At 38.8% G+C, this 17,377-nt stretch overlaps 1 protein-coding gene across 12 annotated transcripts in view; it reads left to right on the forward strand.

Moving 5' to 3' along the window:
• PATJ (PATJ crumbs cell polarity complex component) overlaps positions 1-17,377 on the forward strand; it is a 356,331-nt gene that overhangs the window by 138,623 nt on the left and 200,331 nt on the right. For all 12 annotated transcript variants that reach the window (XM_067726362.1, XM_067726358.1, XM_067726363.1 and 9 more), the window contains 2 exons: positions 11,711-11,821; positions 16,357-16,434. In XM_067726362.1, coding sequence (XP_067582463.1) covers positions 11,711-11,821; positions 16,357-16,434 — 189 coding nt within the window. The remainder of the gene's footprint in view (positions 1-11,710; positions 11,822-16,356; positions 16,435-17,377) is intronic.

The raw sequence follows: 17,377 nt of genomic DNA on the forward strand, positions 1-17,377 counted from the left end.
GGCACAATTCATAGACCTTATTAAGATTTCACGAGTTATACATGTACCATTTGTGTGTGTGTGATTATAGCTCTACAGTTTTATCACATGTGTAGCCTTGCATAACCCACACAGCAATCGAGAAACTCAATTGAATCATCACCACAAGACTCCCTTGTCTGACCCCTTTATAGCCACTCCTCTCCCATCCCCTCCACCCCCATCCCTAGCCTCTGGCCACCACTATTCTGTTTCTCCATATTTATACTTATGTTATTTTACAAATTGTTACATAAATGGAATTATGCATTTTGTATCTTTTTTTTTGCGGTACGCGGGCCTCTCACTGTTGTGGCCTCTCCCGTTGCGGAGCACAGGCTCCGGATGCGCAGGCTCAGCGGCCATGGCTCACGGGCCCAGCTGCTCCTCGGCATGTGGGATCTTCCCGGACCGGGGCATGAACCCACATCCCCTGCATCGGCAGGCGGACTCTCAACCACTGCACCACCAGGGAAGCCCTGTATCTTTTTTGACATTGGTTTTCTTCACTCAGCGTAATTTCATTGAAGTTCATTCAATTTCTTGTGTCTATCAATAGTTCATCGCTTTTAAAAACTTTATTTATTCTTAACATCTTTATTGGAGTATAATTGCTTTAAAATGGTGTGTTTGTTTCTGCTGTATGACAAAGTGAATCAGCTATATATATACATATATCCCCATATCTCCTCCCTCTTGCGTATCCCTCCCACCATCCCTATCTCATCCCTCCACGTGGTCACAAGCACCGAGCTGATCTCCCTGTGCTATGCGGCTGCTTCCCACTAGCTACCTATTTTACATTTGAAAGTGTATATATGTCCCTGCCACTCTCTCATTTTGTCCCAGCTTACCGTTCCCCCTCCTTGTGTCCTGAAGTCCATTCTATATGTCCGTGTCTTTATTCCTGTCCTGCCCCTAAATTCTTCAGAACCATTGTTTGTTTTTTTAGATTCCATATATATGTGTTAGCATACAGTATTTGTTTTTCTCTTTCTGACTTACTTCACTCTGTATGACAGTCTCTAGGTCCATCCACCTCACTACAAATAACTCAATTTCGATTCTTTATGGCTGAGTAATATTCCATTGTATATATATGTGCCACATCTTCTTTATCCATTCATCTCTCGATGGACACTTAGGTTGCTTCCATGTTCTGGCTATTGTAAATAGTGTTGCAATGGACATAGTGTACATGACTCTTTTTGACGTATGGTTTGCTCAGGGTATATGCCCAGTAGTGGGATTGCTGGGTCATATGGTAGTTATACTTTTTATTTTTTATTTATTTTAAAAAAATTTTTTTTGCGGTATGCGGGCCTCTCACTGTTGTGGCCTCTCCCGTTGCGGAGCACAGGCTCCGGGCGCGCAGGCTCAGTGACCATGGCTCACGGGCCTAGCCGCTCCGCGGCATGTGGGATCTTCCCAGACTGGGGCACGAACCCGTGTCCCTTGCATTGGCAGGCGGACTCTCAACCAGTGCGCCACCAGGGAAGCCCTATACTTTTTATTTTTAAATTAATTAATTTTATTTATTTTTGGCTGGGTTGGCTCTTTGTTGCTGCACGTGGGCTTTCTCTAGTTGCAGTGAGAGGGGGCTACTCTTCATTGCAGTGCGCAGGTGTCTCATTGCAGTGGCTTCTCTTGTTGCAGAGCACAGACTCTGTGGCCCACAGGCTTCAGTAGTTGTGGCACATGGGCTCAGTAGTTGTGGGTACGGGCTCTAGATCGCAGGCTCATTAGTTGTGGCACATGGGCTTAGTTGCTCCGCGGCATGTGGGATCTTCCCAGACCAGGTCTCGAACCCGTGTCTCCTGCATTGCAGGTGGATTCTTAACCACTGTGCCACCAGGGAAGCCCTATTTTTAGTTTTTTAAAGAACCTCCATACTGTTCTCCATAGTGGCTATATCAATTTACATTCCCACCAACAGTGCAAGAGGTTTCTGTTTTCTCCACACACTCTCCAGCATTTATTGTTTGTAGATTTTTTGATGATGGCCATTCTGACCAGTGTGAGGTGATACCTCATTGTAGTTTTGAATGCATTTCTCTAATGATTAGTAATGTTGAGCATCCTTTCATGTGTTTCTTTGCAATCTATATCTTCTTTGGAGAAATGTCTATTTAGGTCTTCTGCCCATTTTTGGATTGGGTTGTTTGTTTATTTGATATTGAGCTGCATGAGCTGCTTGTATATTTTGGAGACTAATCCTTTGTCAGTGGCTCCATTCGCAAATATTTTCTCTCATTCTGAGGGTTGTGTTTTGGTCTTGTTTATGGTTTCCTTTGCTGTGCAAAAGCTTTTAAGTTTCCTTAGGTCCTATTTGTTTACTTTTATTTTTACTTCCACTCCTCTAGGAGGTGGGTCAAAAAGGATCTTGCTGTGATTTATGTCAGAGTGTTCTGCCTATGTTTTCCTCTAAGAGTTTTACAGTGTCTGGCCTTAGATTTAGGTCTTTAATCCATTTTGAGTTTATTTTTCTATATGGTGTTAAGGAGTGTTCTAATCTCATACTTTTACATGTACCTGTCCAGTTTTCCCAGCACCACTTATTGAAGAGGCTGTCCTTTCTCCACTGTACATTCCTGCCTCCTCTATCAAAGATAAGGTGACCATATGTGCATGGGTTTTTCTCTGGGCTCTGTATCCTGTTCCATTGATCTATATTTCTGTTTTTGTGCCAGCACAATGCTGTCTTGATTACTGTAGCTTTGTAGTGTAGTCTGAAGTCAGGAAGCCTGATTCCTCCAGCTCCATTTTTGTTTCTCAAGATTGCTTTGGCTATTCGGGGTCTTTTGTGTTTCGATACAAATTGTGAAATTTTTCGTTCTAGTTTTGGGAAAATTACATTGGTAGTTTGATAGGGATTGCATTGAATCTGTAAATTGCTTTGGGTAGTATAGTCATTTTCAGAATGTTGATTCTTCCAATCCAAGAACATGGTATATCTCTCCATCTGTCTATATCATCTTTAATTTCTTTCATCAGTGTCTTATAGTTTTCTGCATACAGGTCTTTTGTCTCCTTAGGTAGATTTATTCCTAAGTATTTTATTCTTTCTGTTGCACTAGTTAATGGGACTGTTTCCTTAGTTTCTCTTTAAGATTTTTCATCATTAGTGTATAGGAATGCGAGAGATTTCTGTGCATTAATTTTGTATCCTGCTACTTTACCAAATTCATTGATTAGCTCTAGTAGTTTTCTGGTAGAGTCTTTAGGATTCTCTATGTATAGTATCGTGTCATCTGCAAACAGTGACAGTTTTACTTCTTTTCCAATTTGGATTACTTTTATTTCTTTTCTTCTCTGATTGCTGTGCTTAAAACTTCCAAATCTATTTTGCATAACAGTGGAGAGAGTGGGCAACCTTGTCTTGTTCGTGATCTTAATGGAAATGGTTTCAGTTTTTCACAATTGAGAATGATGTTGGCTGTAGGTTTCACATATATGGCCTTTATTATGTTGAGGTAAGTTCCCTCTATGCCTACTTTCTAGAGGGTTTTTTTCATAAATGGGTGTTGAATTTTGTCAAAAGCTTTTTCTGCATCTATTGAGATGATCATATGGTTTTTATCCTTCAATTTGTTAATATGGTGTATCACATTGATTAATTTTCATATATTGAAGAATCCTTGCATTCCTGGGATAAACCTCACTTGATCATGGTGTATGATCCTTTTATTGTGCTGTTGGATTCCGTTTGCCAGTATTTTGTTGAGGATTTTTGCATCTATGTTCATCAGTGATACTGGCTTATAGTTTTCTTGTTTTGTGACGTCTTTGTCTGGTTTTGGTATCAGGGTGATGGTGGCCTCGTAGGTTGAGTTTGGGAGTTTTCCTTCCTCTGTTATATTTTGGAAGAGTTTCAGAAGGATAGGTGTTAGTTCTTCTGTAAATGTTTGATAGAATTTGCCTGTGAAGCCATCTGGTCCTGGGCTTTTGTTTGTTGGAAGATTTTTAATTCCAGTTTCAATTTCAGTGCTTGTGATTGGTCTGCTTATATTTTCTATTTCTTCCTTCCAGTCTCAGAAAGTTGTGCTTTCCTAAGAATTTGTGCATTTTTTCTTGGTTGTCCAATAAGCACATAGTTGCTTGTAGTAATTGCTCATGATCCTTTGTATTTCTGCAGTCAGTTGTTACTTCTTTTTCAGTTCTAATTCTATTTATGCGAGTCTTCTCCCTTTTTTTCTTGATGAGTCTGGCTAATGGTATTTCAATTTTGTTTATCTTCTCAAAGAACCAGCTTTTACTTTTATTGATCTTTGGTATCGTTTCCTTCATTTCTTTTTCATTTATTTCTGATCTGATTTTTATGATTTCTTTCCTTCTGCTAACTATGGGTTTTTTGTTCTCCTTTCTCAAATTGCTTTAGGTGTAAGGTTAGGTTGTTTATTTGAGATGTTTCTTGTTTCTTGAGGTTGGATTGTATTGCTGTAAACTTCCCTGTTAGAACTGCTTTTGCTGCTTCCCGTAAGTTTTGGGTCTTTGTGTTTTCATTTTCATTTGTTTCTAGGTATTTTTTGATTTCCTCTTTGATTTCTTCAATGATCCCTTGGTTATTTTGTAGTGTATTGTTTAGCCTCTATGTGTTTGTATTTTATACAGATTTTTTCCTGTAATTATATCTACTCTCATAGCGTTGTGGTCCGTGAAGATACTTGATACGATTTCAGTTTCCTTAAATTTACCAAGGCTTGATTTGTGATCCAAGATATGATCTGTCCTGAAGAATGTTCCATGAGCACTTGAGAAGAAAGTGTATTCTGTTGTTTTTGGATGGAATGTCCTGTAAATATCAATTAAGTCCATCTTGTTTAATGTATCATTTAAATCTTCCTTATTTATTTTCATTTTGGTTGATCTGTCTATTGGTGAGAGTGGGGTGTTAAAGTCCGCTACTATGACTGTGTTACTGTTGATTTCCCCTTTTATGGCTGTTAGCATTTGCCTTATGTATTGAGGTGCTCCTATGCTGGGTGCATAAATATTTACAATTGTTATACCTTCTTCTTGGATTGATCCCTTCATCATTATGTAGTGTCCTTCTTTGTCTGTTGTAATAGTCTTTATTTTGAAGTCTATTTTGTCTGATATTTGAATTGCTGCTCCAGCTTTCTTTTGATTTTCATTTGCATGGAATATCTTTTTCCATCCCCTCACTTTCAGTCTGTATGTGTCCCTAGATCTGAAGTGGGTCTCTTGTAGACAGCATATATATGGGTCTTGTTTTAGTATCCATTCAGCCAGTCTGTGTCATTTGGTTGGAGTATTTAATTCATTTACATTTAAGGCAGTTATCAATATGTATGTTCCTTTTACCATTTTCTTAATTGTTTTGGGTTTGTTATTGTAGATCTTTTCCTTCTTTTGTGTTTCCTGCCTAGAGAAGTTCCTTTAGCATTTGTTGTAAAGCTCATTTGGTGGTGCTGGATTCTCGTAGTTTTTGCTTGTCTGTAAATGTTTTAATTTCTCTGGCAAGTCTGAACGAGATCCTTGCTGGGTCAAGTGATCTTGGTTATAGGTGTTTCCCTTTAATGACTTTAAATATGTCCTGCCACTCTCTTCTGGCTTGGAGAGTTTCTGCTGAAAGATCAGCTGTTAACATTATGGGGATTCCCTTGTGTGTTATTTGTTGCTTTTCCCTTGCTGCTTTTAATATTTTTTCTTGGTATTTAATTTTTGATAGTTTGATTAATATGTGTCTTGGCATGTTTCTCCTTGGATTTATTATGTATGGGACTCTCTGTGCTTCCTGGACTTGAGTATTTCCTTTCCCATATTAGAGTAATTTTCAACTCTAATCTCTTCATATATTTTCTCAGTCCTTTTTTTTTCTCTTCTTCTTCTGGGAGCCCTGTAATTCGAATGTTGGTGAGTTTAATGTTGTCCCAGCCGTCTCCGAGACTGTCCTCAATTCTTTTCATTCTTTTTTCTTTATTCTGCTCTGCAGTATTTATTTTCACTATTTTATCTTCCAGGTCACTTATCCATTCTTATGCCTCAGTTATTCTGCTATTGATTCCTTCCAGAGAGTTTTTAATTTCATTTTTTGTGTTGTTCATCATTGTTCGTTTGCTCTTTAGTTCTTCGAGGTCTTTGTAAACATTTCTTTTATTTTCTCCATTATGTTTCCAAGGTTTTTGATCATCTTTACTATGATTACTCTGAATGCTTTTTCAGGTCGACTGCGTCTTTCCTCTTCATTTGTTTGGTCCAGTGGGTTTTCCCCTTGCTCCTTCATCTGCTGTGTATTTCTCTGCCTTCTCATTTTTCTTAACTTACTGTGTTTGGGGTCTCCTTTTCACAGGCTGCAGGTTTGTAGTTCCCGTTGTTTTTGGTGTTCTCACAGTGGGTAAGGTTGGTTCAGTGGGTTGTGTAGGTTTCCTGGTGGAGGGTACTTGTGCCTGTGTTCTGGTGGATAAGGTTGGATCTTGTCTTTCTGGTGGGCAGGACCACGTCTGGTGGTGTGTTTTGGGGTGTCTATGACCTTAGTATGATTTTAGCTGCCTCTCTGCTAATGGGTGGGGTTGTGTTCCTGTCTTGCTAGTTGTTTGACATAGGATGTCCAGCACTGTAGCTTGCTGGTCGTTGAGTGGAGCTGGGTCTTAGCATTGAGATGGAGATCTCTGGGAGCGCGTTTGCCATTTGATATTATGTGGGGCCGGGAGGTCTGTGGTGGACCAGTGTCCTCAACTCGGCTCTCCCACCTCAGAGGCTCAGGCTTGACACCTGGCCAGAGCACCAAGACCCTGTCAGCCACATGGCTCAGAAGAAAAGGGAGAAAAAAAAGAAAGAAAGAAAAGAAAATATAGTTATTAAAATAAAAATTACTAACAATTTAAAAAATAAAAAGTAATTAAGAAAGAGAGAGAGCAACCAAACCAAGAAACAAATCTACCAATGATAACAAGCGCTAAACACTATACTAACAAAAAAAACAAAAAACCAAAAACACGTACAGACAGAACCCTAGGCAAATGGGAAAAGCAAAGCTATACAGACTAAATCACACAAAGAAGCATACACATATACACTCACAAAAAGAGAAAAAGGAAAAAGAAAAAAATATATATATATAAAAAGGAAGAGAGCAGCCCAATCAATAAAAGAAATCTACTATTGGTAATTAGCTGTAAATACTAAACCAAGATAAACGTAAAACCAGAAACAAATTAGACGCAGAAAGCAAACCCTAAGGCTACAGTTGCTCCTAACGTCCACTGCCTGAATTTTGGGATGATTCGTTGTCTATTCAGGTATTCCAGAGATATAGGGTATATCACGTTTATTGTGGAGATTTAATCTGCTGCTCCTGAGGCTGCTGGGAGAGATTTCCCTTACCCTTCTTTGTTTGCATAGCTCCTGGGGTTCAGCTTTGGATTTGACCCCGCCTCTGTGTGTAGGTCGCCTGAGGGCATCTGTTCCCTGCCCAGACAGGACAGGGTTAAAGTAGCAGTTGATTGGGGAACTCTGGCTCACTCAGTCGGGGGGACGGAGGGGTACAGAATGCGGGGTGAGCCTGCCGTGGCAGAGGCCGATGTGATGTTGCAACAGCCTGCGGCGTTCCATATGTTCTCCCGTGGAAGTTGTCCCTGGATCTCAGGATCCTGGCAGTGGTGGGCGGCACAGGCTCCCAGGAGGGGAGGTGTGGATAGTGACCTGTGCTTGCACACAGGATTCTTGCTGGCTGCAGGAGCAGCTTTAGCGTCTCATGCCTATCTCTGGGGTCCACGCTGATAGCCACAGCTCATGCCCGTCTCTGGAGCTCATTTAGGCGGTGCTCTGAATCCCGTCTCCTTGTGCACCCCGAAAAAAATTGCCTCTTGCCTCTTAGGCAGTTCCAGACTTTTTCCCGGACTCCCTCCCGTCTAGCTGTGGCGCACTAGCCCCCTTCAGGCCGTGTTCACTCAGCCAACCCCAGTCCTCTCCCTGGGATCCGACCTCCGAAACCCGAGCCTCAGCTCCCAGCCCCCGCCCGCCCCGGCGGCTGAGCAGACAAGCCTCTCGGGCTGGTGAGTGCCGGTCAGCACCGATCCTCTGTACGGGAATCTCTCCGCTTTGCGCTCTGCACCCCTGTTCCTGCGCTCTCCTCCTTGGCTCTGAAGCTTCCCCTCTGCCCAGCCCCCATCTCCACCGGTGAAGGAGCTTCCCAGTGTGTGGAAACTTTTCCTCCTTCACAGCTCCCTCCCAGTGGTGCAGGTCTCGTCCCTATTCTTTTGTCTCTGTTTATTCTTTTTTCTTTTGCCCTACCCAGGTACGTGGGGAGTTTCTTGCCTTTTGGGAAGTCTGAGGTTTTCTGCCAGTGTTCAGTAGGTGTTCTGTAAGGGTTGTTTCACATGTAGATGTAGTTTTGATATATTTGTGGGGAGGAAGGTGATCTCCGCGTCTTACTCCTCTCCCAACTTGAAGGCGCCTCCTCGTTCATCCCTTTTTATGGATGAGTAGTAGTATTCCATGGTATGGAGGTACCACCGTTTAACCATTCACCCATTGAAAGACACTTTGGTAGTTTCCAGTTCTTGGCTATTATGAATAAAGATCCTATAAACATTTGTATACAAGTTCCTGAGTGAAAATAAGTCTTTGTGTCTCTGGGATAGATGCCCAAGAGTGTAATTGCTGGGTTGTATGTTAAGTTCATTTTTAGTTTTAAGAAACTGTCAAACTATTTTCCAGAATGGCTGTACTAGTTTGTATTTCCACCAGCAATGTATGAGTGATTCAGTTTCTCTGCATCCTCATCAACATTTGGTGTTGTCACTGTTTTTAATTTTAGCCATTCTTGATAGGTATATAGTGATATCATTGTTGTTTTAATTTGCGGTTCCCTAATGGCTAATGAGAAAGAACTTTTCATGTACTTGATTGCCATCCAATACCCTCTTTGGTGAAATGTTTGTTTGTGTTTTTGCCTGTTTTCTAATTGGATTGTTTACTTTTTAAATCTTTTTGAATTTTGTTTCTTTTTCTCATCTTTCTCTGTGCTCAGTTGAATATAAAGTATTCTCTCATTTAATCATCATCGCTCATACACATACTAATAAGAGTCCACTGTTTTATCTCATATTTAATAATTTATATTTCTTCAAATTCACAACAGCCCTGAAATGTTACACTCTAATACATATTTTGTGAAGCATAATGAGTCATTTGTTTACTTTTTTCTATGAAAAGCATTACTTGTTTGTTTTGTTAGTGAAGTTTAATAATCATTTCTCTTTGTCTTGAAACAATTGCATGAAAGGTTTAGGTCCGTATAAAGAAGAGTTTTTTAAACTAGGAAGTTAGAATTTAATGTAATTTTTAGAAATGGGTCTTCATCTGTGTGAATGAACATACTGTTAAGTTATAATTTTAAAGCTGAGAAAAACTAAGATTATTTTTGTGTTGTAATATGACAGAATACTGTTTTTTTCCTACCTACCCGACTTCGGTGATTCGCATTTAGCAATGTGGAAATCTCTGTTAGGGAAACAAAAACTGATTATTACTAGAGGAGGAAGTAGTTCTCATATAGCCTCTCCTTCTCTTACTGTGGAATATTTTGGGGATCAGGTTATTTGAAAGAAGCTTCATCAAACTGTTGTGACAGCTTTTATGTGTCACTTTAATTTTTGTCTGTATTTTTTTCATTTACTATTATTTGTATCCTTCCTCAACTCATATGGGAAAAGAGCTTTCACAGAGCATTAAAATCTTCATTGATACCTATTAGAATAAAAAGCCAAAGTTCTTGCCATGGCCTTTTGGATTTTGCAGGTGGCTTCGGCTGCCTCCCTGGCCTCACCTCTTTCCGCTCTCTCCTCTTTCTCTGTACTTTAGACTCAACCTGGCTTTAAACCCCTCTAACACACTGGGCTCGTATCTCCTACCTTAGGACCCTCGCTTCTGTCTCTCGGCTTCTGGCATGCTCACTTTCTTCCTCACTCTGCTCAAATTCAGTGACTTATCATCCTATCACTCCCTTGCATATACTTCCAACTCCTTTGATCCTCTTTCCTTTCACTGAACTTGCCTGGGAGAACCAACCACATCCTAGTTAAGTGCAACTTTTTGCTTATTTCAGATCTCTAGCACGGCTGGAGAAAATAACCACCCATGCTATCTGGTCTCATTTTAAATTCATGACCACCCCCTCAAGTGGGTCTTTAATTCTGCCCTGTAGCCCTGTAATATTTCCCGAGTTGTTCCATTCTTCTACTTTCAGAGGTAACTACTTCAAACCTCCTATACCTCCTGCCACAGTCTTAATCTCTAAGTTCCTTGTTTCTTATTTCATTGAGAAAATAGAAGCAGTCAAAAGAGAGTTTCCCCTTGCTCCCACTGCATACCAAAGCTTTTTTCTGACTGTATTTGGCACAGCAAATGAACTATTTATGTTTCTTCTATCCAGAGCCAGTCTAACTTGTACAGTGGAAGTCATTCCCTCTTCACTGTCCAAGGATTTGCTTCCACGGTCATCACTCCTCTCTACCCTTCATTTTTCCTCTCCACTGCATCATTATTACTGTAATCTATCCCATCTTAAAAACAAAAACCAAACTTGATCCCACATCCCTCTTCACTTACATTCCTATTTCTTTGATCCCCTTAAGGCAAAACAATATTCACCAATTGTCGCTATCAACTGACTGTAAACCACCTCAACTTTTACCAAGGCTTCCTTACATTATCAGTTTCAAAAGTTGGTTCTTGTAAATATGTTTGATAAATACGGAATGCTCTTTGAGATTATGGGCATGTTCACAAGTTATGTTCTCCCAGATTTATATAATAAGGAGATGTTTACACTTGCCCCAGTTTTTAAAATTAATTTTTATTGGAGTATAGTTGCTTTACAATGTTGGTTAGTTTCTTGCTGTACAGCAAAGTGAATCAGTTATATGTATACATATATCCACTCTTTTTTAGATTTCCTTCCCATTTAGATCACCACAGAGCATTGAGTAGAGTTCCCTGTGCTATACAGTAGGTTCTCATTAGTTATCTATTTTATGCATAGTAGTGTATATATGTCAGTCCCAATATCCCAATTCATCCAACCCCCCTCCCTTCCCCCCTTGGTAACTGTAAATTTGTTCTCTACATCTGTGACTCGATTTCTGCTTTGCAAATAAGTTCATCTCTACCATTTTTCTAGATTCCACATACTCAAATTTGTTGAACACAGAACTCTTTTAGAAAGAACCTATGGGTGTTTTCATACTTCTTTTTTGATATAATTTGAGAAATGTTCAGCTTCTCAACTGTGATAATGGGCAATTTGCTTAAAATGTCATCTCAGTTTACTTGAGAGAAGGTGAGTCCAGAGAGATCCCCACCCCCTGCCCTCACTCAGAATTGTGTACTGTGTTAGTGGCAGAGGTGACATTACAAGTTCAGAAGCTTTTTAAGGTTCTGTTACTGACTGAGCTACCTATTTTGGATAATTATATTTAATCAGGGCCATTGTTATTAAGATATCTACCTTATTTACTTTTCTTGAAGGTGAAACATTAATATCCTTAAACATGATCTCCTAAAACAGCAAAGCTTGTTTGGGTCAATCTTATTTTTTTCTGGCTTTGGTATAATTCATTCGACTCTGGCTCTTCTTGTAACTAGATAATACGCATGAACTTTGAATTAACCTATCCACAAGATCTGCTGCCCTTCTAATTGAAATAAATTGCTTCTGTGCTTTTAGGTGTCTGGAGTAGATTTGCAGAATGCCTCTCACAGAGAAGCGGTTGAGGCCATTAAGAATGCAGGAAACCCTGTGGTGTTTGTTGTTCAGAGCTTGTCATCCACTCCAAGAGTAAGCTACTTAAAAAATATTCTCTATATCTGTGGACCAAGGTTTTGCCTCGAAGTATTTTTCAATATATTTTTACTCTTATTCTACTATTACGTAAAGGAAGCATTAACTTCATTAAAATTTAGTTATTAACCTCAATTTTCCCTTTTTTCCTCTGATTTTGATTTCCTGGTCAAATTTGAGTTACTCCAGTGTGCAGTGGAGTCTAACAGACCCATTTTTGATTCCTTGATTGCCTGTTTACCATTTTTGCTAATTTGGAGGCAAGTTACCTAACCTTTCTGAACCAGTTACTTTGTTTATAAAATACTTTGAATACAGAGTAGGTCAGGGTTAAAAACATTCTAGAGGGACCACCAAATGGTATTTTTACAGGTATGTAAAAATTCAGACGTGTTGCATTGTTGTATGTTCTGTCAAAGATTCTGAATTCGCAAAGAGCAGTATTTAATCATAGAATTTTTTTTCTATAATAAATTACTTATTTGGTATGGAATTAGAACTCTGATACACAGATGTTAGTGGCAGGATGTGTATTTTATATTGCAATATGCAGCCCCGTAAGCCCTGTACCTGGAAGCAATGTTTATTTTTCTTTATTTTGTAATGGAAGACAGCTGTTCAAAACATAGACACTTATGAACAGTAGAAAAACTGCATATTTTTTAAAAATTTGCTTTTCAACTCGCTAATGCAGTGCCTTTCAACCTTTTTTTATGTCAGGGAATACAGAAAATAATATTTGTATGGCAAACTGTGTAAACAGATGTCTGGCTGTCCCAAGGGCGAAGGCATCAACATGCTATTTCAGCACGCTTGTAGCCTGCCTGCACACAGTGGGTTGCAGCTTCACCCCACCTGGGCAGCTCTGCTGTGGTGCACTGCACTGCAGCACAGTCCCTTCTAGTCTTAGTGCTCCATTTATACCATCAAGACTAATTGAGAGAGGTAAACTGAATAAGGTCTTCACATTTTTATACAACTTGAAATTCTAGATTTCTTGGAATCCACCTTTTAACTCTTATAATATTGAGAAAGTCATTGAGGCCATCACTTGTATTTCTGGAAACTGAATTCTGTAGGAAAATTGGCCAGATTATTCCCTGCCAAATGACACTTCCAAAGAAATAGTTTTGAGTGAGAATGAACCAATCAGATTATACATTTATGTGGCCACTTGCAAATGCCCCTCTGAAAAATATTCAGAGCATTTTAATAGGTTATAAAGTCAGCCAAAATGGCCAAGATTTTAATCCAGCCTTTGTTGGTGAGCTGAGGTTGAAATTTTCATTTGGAGGACATAAACAGTACAATTTCTTTCAACTGTTCAAAAAAGGGAAAATGTCTTCAGCATCGCCCGATGTTCAAGTTACTTAACCCTCAGGCAGCATCACAGACTGTTACATTGTGCATTGGGTTCATCAAGCATTGAACTATCTGTGATTCTAGCCAAGGGATGGAGATGATACTAATGTCCATGATTTGTTCCTTTTTTTTTTTTTTTTTAAGAACAAAGTGATTCCAGTTGAATAAGGAAATGAAAGGAATCAAATTTCAAATCTTTGCCAAATGGTGCTCTCTTCGGCTTACTTATTCTTGCAAGTTATATTGGTCATCACAGGAATAGAAAATATAGCCAAATTCTTAATTATTCTTGATCAATTTACATTAAACTTTGAGACTTTCTTCAAAACCCCCAAATAAGTCATTTCCATCAAGGCTCTGTGTCTAAACATGCCTTGGTTACATGGAAATTCTCATCAACACCATGAATTGAGCAGTGGTGTTTATATTTGTACCTTTTTTTTGAGTTGTATTTTATTTTTTTATATTTGTGCTTTTAGCAGGTGGTTTAGGAGGATCAACAACACATTACTTTTTTAAGCTTTTCCTCCTGAATTTCTCAACTATTTTTTCAGCCTGCTAGAAAGAAATGTGTGTATCTGCTTAGATTTACTTGGTAAATGCTTATTTGAGAGCAAAATTCATGATTTATACTGTACACCTCTATAGAAAGTTTTTATGCCAAGGTAACTTTTTCCAGTTAAAATTGCATTTCACAGTAGCATTAGGGTTTTTGTTTTATATATTAAAAAACAAACCCTTTTGAAATTGGCATCATGCCTTCAGTTCATTAAATTTATTATCATGTGTCGTTTTATTTTTTCCTGTATTCCATTTGTATTTCCCTAATGTCATTGTTTCATAATGGCACCTAAATTTTTTGGACACGTGTACATTTTGTGTATTAGTCGTATAGAAATATATTTTTTACTTTCATAAGAAACATGTGCTGTCCTACTTTTCTTAAAGATATAGTCTTTTTGGTGGGCCTTTTGTCTTCCAAATTTTGCTAATGGTATGCATACAGAAAGATATTTCTCTGCTCTTTGAAAAGCAAACATTGCAAACTTTGTGAATGGCAGCTAACATTTTGTCCCATCACGAAGCTTCTGCCATTCAGTTTCAGCTGTTTTTTTCAGAGGAGAAAGTAGGTCCAGTGTAGGCAGATGTTATAACTTTCTAGAGAGACAAAGTATTTGTTTTAAAATTCTATTTATTTATTTATCTATGGCTGCGTTGGGTCTTCGTTGCTGCGTGTGGGCTTGCTCTAGTTGCTGTGAGCGGGGGCTACTCTTTGTTGCGGTGCATGGGCTTCTCATCGCAGTGGCTTCTCTTGTTGCAGAGCACAGGCTCTAGGCGCGTGGGCTTCAGTAGTTGTGGCACGCGGGCTCAGTAGTTGTGGCTCGTGGCCTCTAGAGCGCAGGCTCAGTAGTTGTGGTGCACGGGCTTAGTTGCTCCACAGCACGTGGGATCTTCCCGGACCAGGGCTCGAACCCATGTACCCTGCATTGGCAGGTGGATTCTTAACCACTGCGCCACAAGGGAAGCTCCTGTTTTAAAATTCTTTAGGACAAGAAACATATACCTGTAGACCCACTAGTTTTTGAACTCTGACTTAGGTTGTTGTATATATCAAGCAGAGAACTTCCCTGATGGTCCAGTGGCTAAGACTCCACACTCCCAGTGCAGGGGGCCCAGGTTCGATCCCTGGTCGGGAAACTAGATCTGTCTTGCTGCAACTAAAGGAGTCCGCATGCCACAACTGATCCCGCATGCTGCATAGAACATCCTGTGTGCCGCAACTAAGACCTGGCGCAGCCAAATAGATATTAAAAATAAATAAATAGAGAAATAAATATTAAGTACAGTGTCTATTTACATAGGAAGCACCAAAAACATGTTGCTTTATCACTACTGTTGGTTTTTACTTAAGTGAAACATTCCTGAGACTTTATTTATTCCAAAATTAATTTCCTTAGACTCTAAGTTAAAAGTAAAGAAGAATTAATCTTAAATTGCCTTTATTTTTTTATTTTTTTAAAGATTTTTTTTGATGTGGACCATATTTAAAGTCTTTATTGAATTTGTTACAATATTGCTTCTGTTTTTTGTTTTGATTTTTTGGCCATGAAGCATGTTGGATCTTAGCTCCCTGACCAGGGATTGAACCCTCACCCCCTGCATTGGAAGGTGAAGTCTTAACCACTGGACTGCCAGGGAAGTCCCTTAAATTGCCTTTAGAGAGAAGTGGTTTTTTTTTGGTTTTGTTTTCTAAATTATCCCTAGGCAGGAAGTTCCTTTAATTTTCTGAGAAAGAATATTTATTTTTCCTTTTAATTTGCATGTCTGTCATCAGATTTCATGCCAACATTATTTGTGTTAACTATTTAAGGATCCTTTTAAAAAAAATCACTAACAGTTTTGTATTTTCCTAAGATGTTTTATAGATACTTTTACAAAAAGAAATGAGTCAAAAAGTAATCTATGATGTTGGCACCATTAAGAATTAAAATTATTTCTATGAAATTGAACTGTTTGACTCATTTATAAACATTTATTCAACACTACTATGTATTAGGCTTTTTCTGAGCAACAGGGTTATAGTGATAAATAACACTAAATTCCAGCTCTCATTGACCTTTTATCCAGGAGTGTAAATAGCTTTGTAATTTATTTATATGCTAGCAGTGATAGTGAAATATTTATTGAATGTGCACAGTGTGCTAGATATCATACTTGAACTGGGGTACAGTGATGAATAAGGTAGATCTATGAAATAAATGTTGGATTCAGCGTTCTAGGAATTAACTTTGCTTACCCTTAAAAGTGTATTTCGCAAAATGAGATGTTTGGATGACAGTAAGTATTGTGACCTTCTTAGTCTTCATCTTCACTTTCTGGATCTACACAAGCCTGTGAATTTATTGCCCCTGGATGCTACACACACACACACACACACACACACACGCACGCACGCACGCACGCACGCACGCACATTTTGGGTTTTATAGCTTGTTAGATTTCCCAAGTAGTATTGCTTGCCTTGAATTGTACTTCTCGTGTCTTTACTTTTAGGCGAAGTTAGAGAGTTAAGTAGGATTTTAATTGTTTTTTAAAAAAATTAAAGCCACGTAATGATTGTGACATTTAAATGTTTTCCTTTTCCCCCTTCCTTGTTTTTGTGGTGGTAGGTCATTCCTAGTGCACATAACAAGGCCAAAAAGATCACTAATAACGAGGACCAAGACACCCAAGAAAAAAAAGAAAAGGTAACCTAACCTCGCAAGCTTTTAAAAAATGTTTCTGGTTTCTTTTTGCATATCTGAGCTGCAATTAGTAAGTGTTTTTTTGATGAGTATCAGGATAGAAGTACTGTAGTTATAATATTTCCCTTCTGTGAACATGACTGATTCTGGCCTGGATGAAGGCCTAGTGGAGTATAGGTGTAAAAGTGTCATGACGCACCAGTAAGCCATCATCATCTTTCTCTGTCTTTCCTGTTCAGCTGGGCTGGTTGTCTGTCTATTCCCAGAAAGTTTCTCAGACTTTGATCTTGCTGCTCCCTCAGCCTGGAAGTCCATTTTCCACATTGCTCTTCCTTTTCATTCTCGAAGGAGCAGGTCAAAGGTCATCTCTCCTGAGAAAACGTTTCTTACTGTCAATCACAGTTAATCCTCCACTCCTGTTTCCCCACCTCTATTCTAGTAGAATTAGTTGATATAAAGTTTATCTTAGGGTATGGTGTCAGGTAGGATAGATTTTCATTTTTCCCCATAAAGCTAAATAATTATCCCACTCTTTTAAATAGGCCCTCCTTTGCACCACAACCTCTATCATATCTCAGGTTATCAGGGGAAGATTGTTTCTGAGCTTTCTCTTTGTTCCATTTGTTTATCACAGCACAAATGCTGCCCTGCCTAAATTATTAAAGTCTAATAATAAATCTTGTTTTCTAGTAGAGCAATCTCCTTTACATATTTCTTTTTCTTTAGAAGTGTATTACCTATTTGTGTCCTTTTTCTTTTCCACTTAATTTTATAATTAGCTTGTCAAATTCTACCAAAAAATCTCTTTGACAATTTTGACTGGAGTTGTGTCAGATCTATAAATTGTAAAGAATTTACATCTTTATGATATTGAGCCTTCTTAACCATTAACCTGGTATGTCTTTCTATTTATTAACTTCCTCTTTTATTTCTTACAATTAATTGT

This window comes from Pseudorca crassidens, chromosome 2, assembly GCF_039906515.1.
Source record: "Pseudorca crassidens isolate mPseCra1 chromosome 2, mPseCra1.hap1, whole genome shotgun sequence".
NCBI lineage: Eukaryota > Metazoa > Chordata > Mammalia > Artiodactyla > Delphinidae > Pseudorca > Pseudorca crassidens.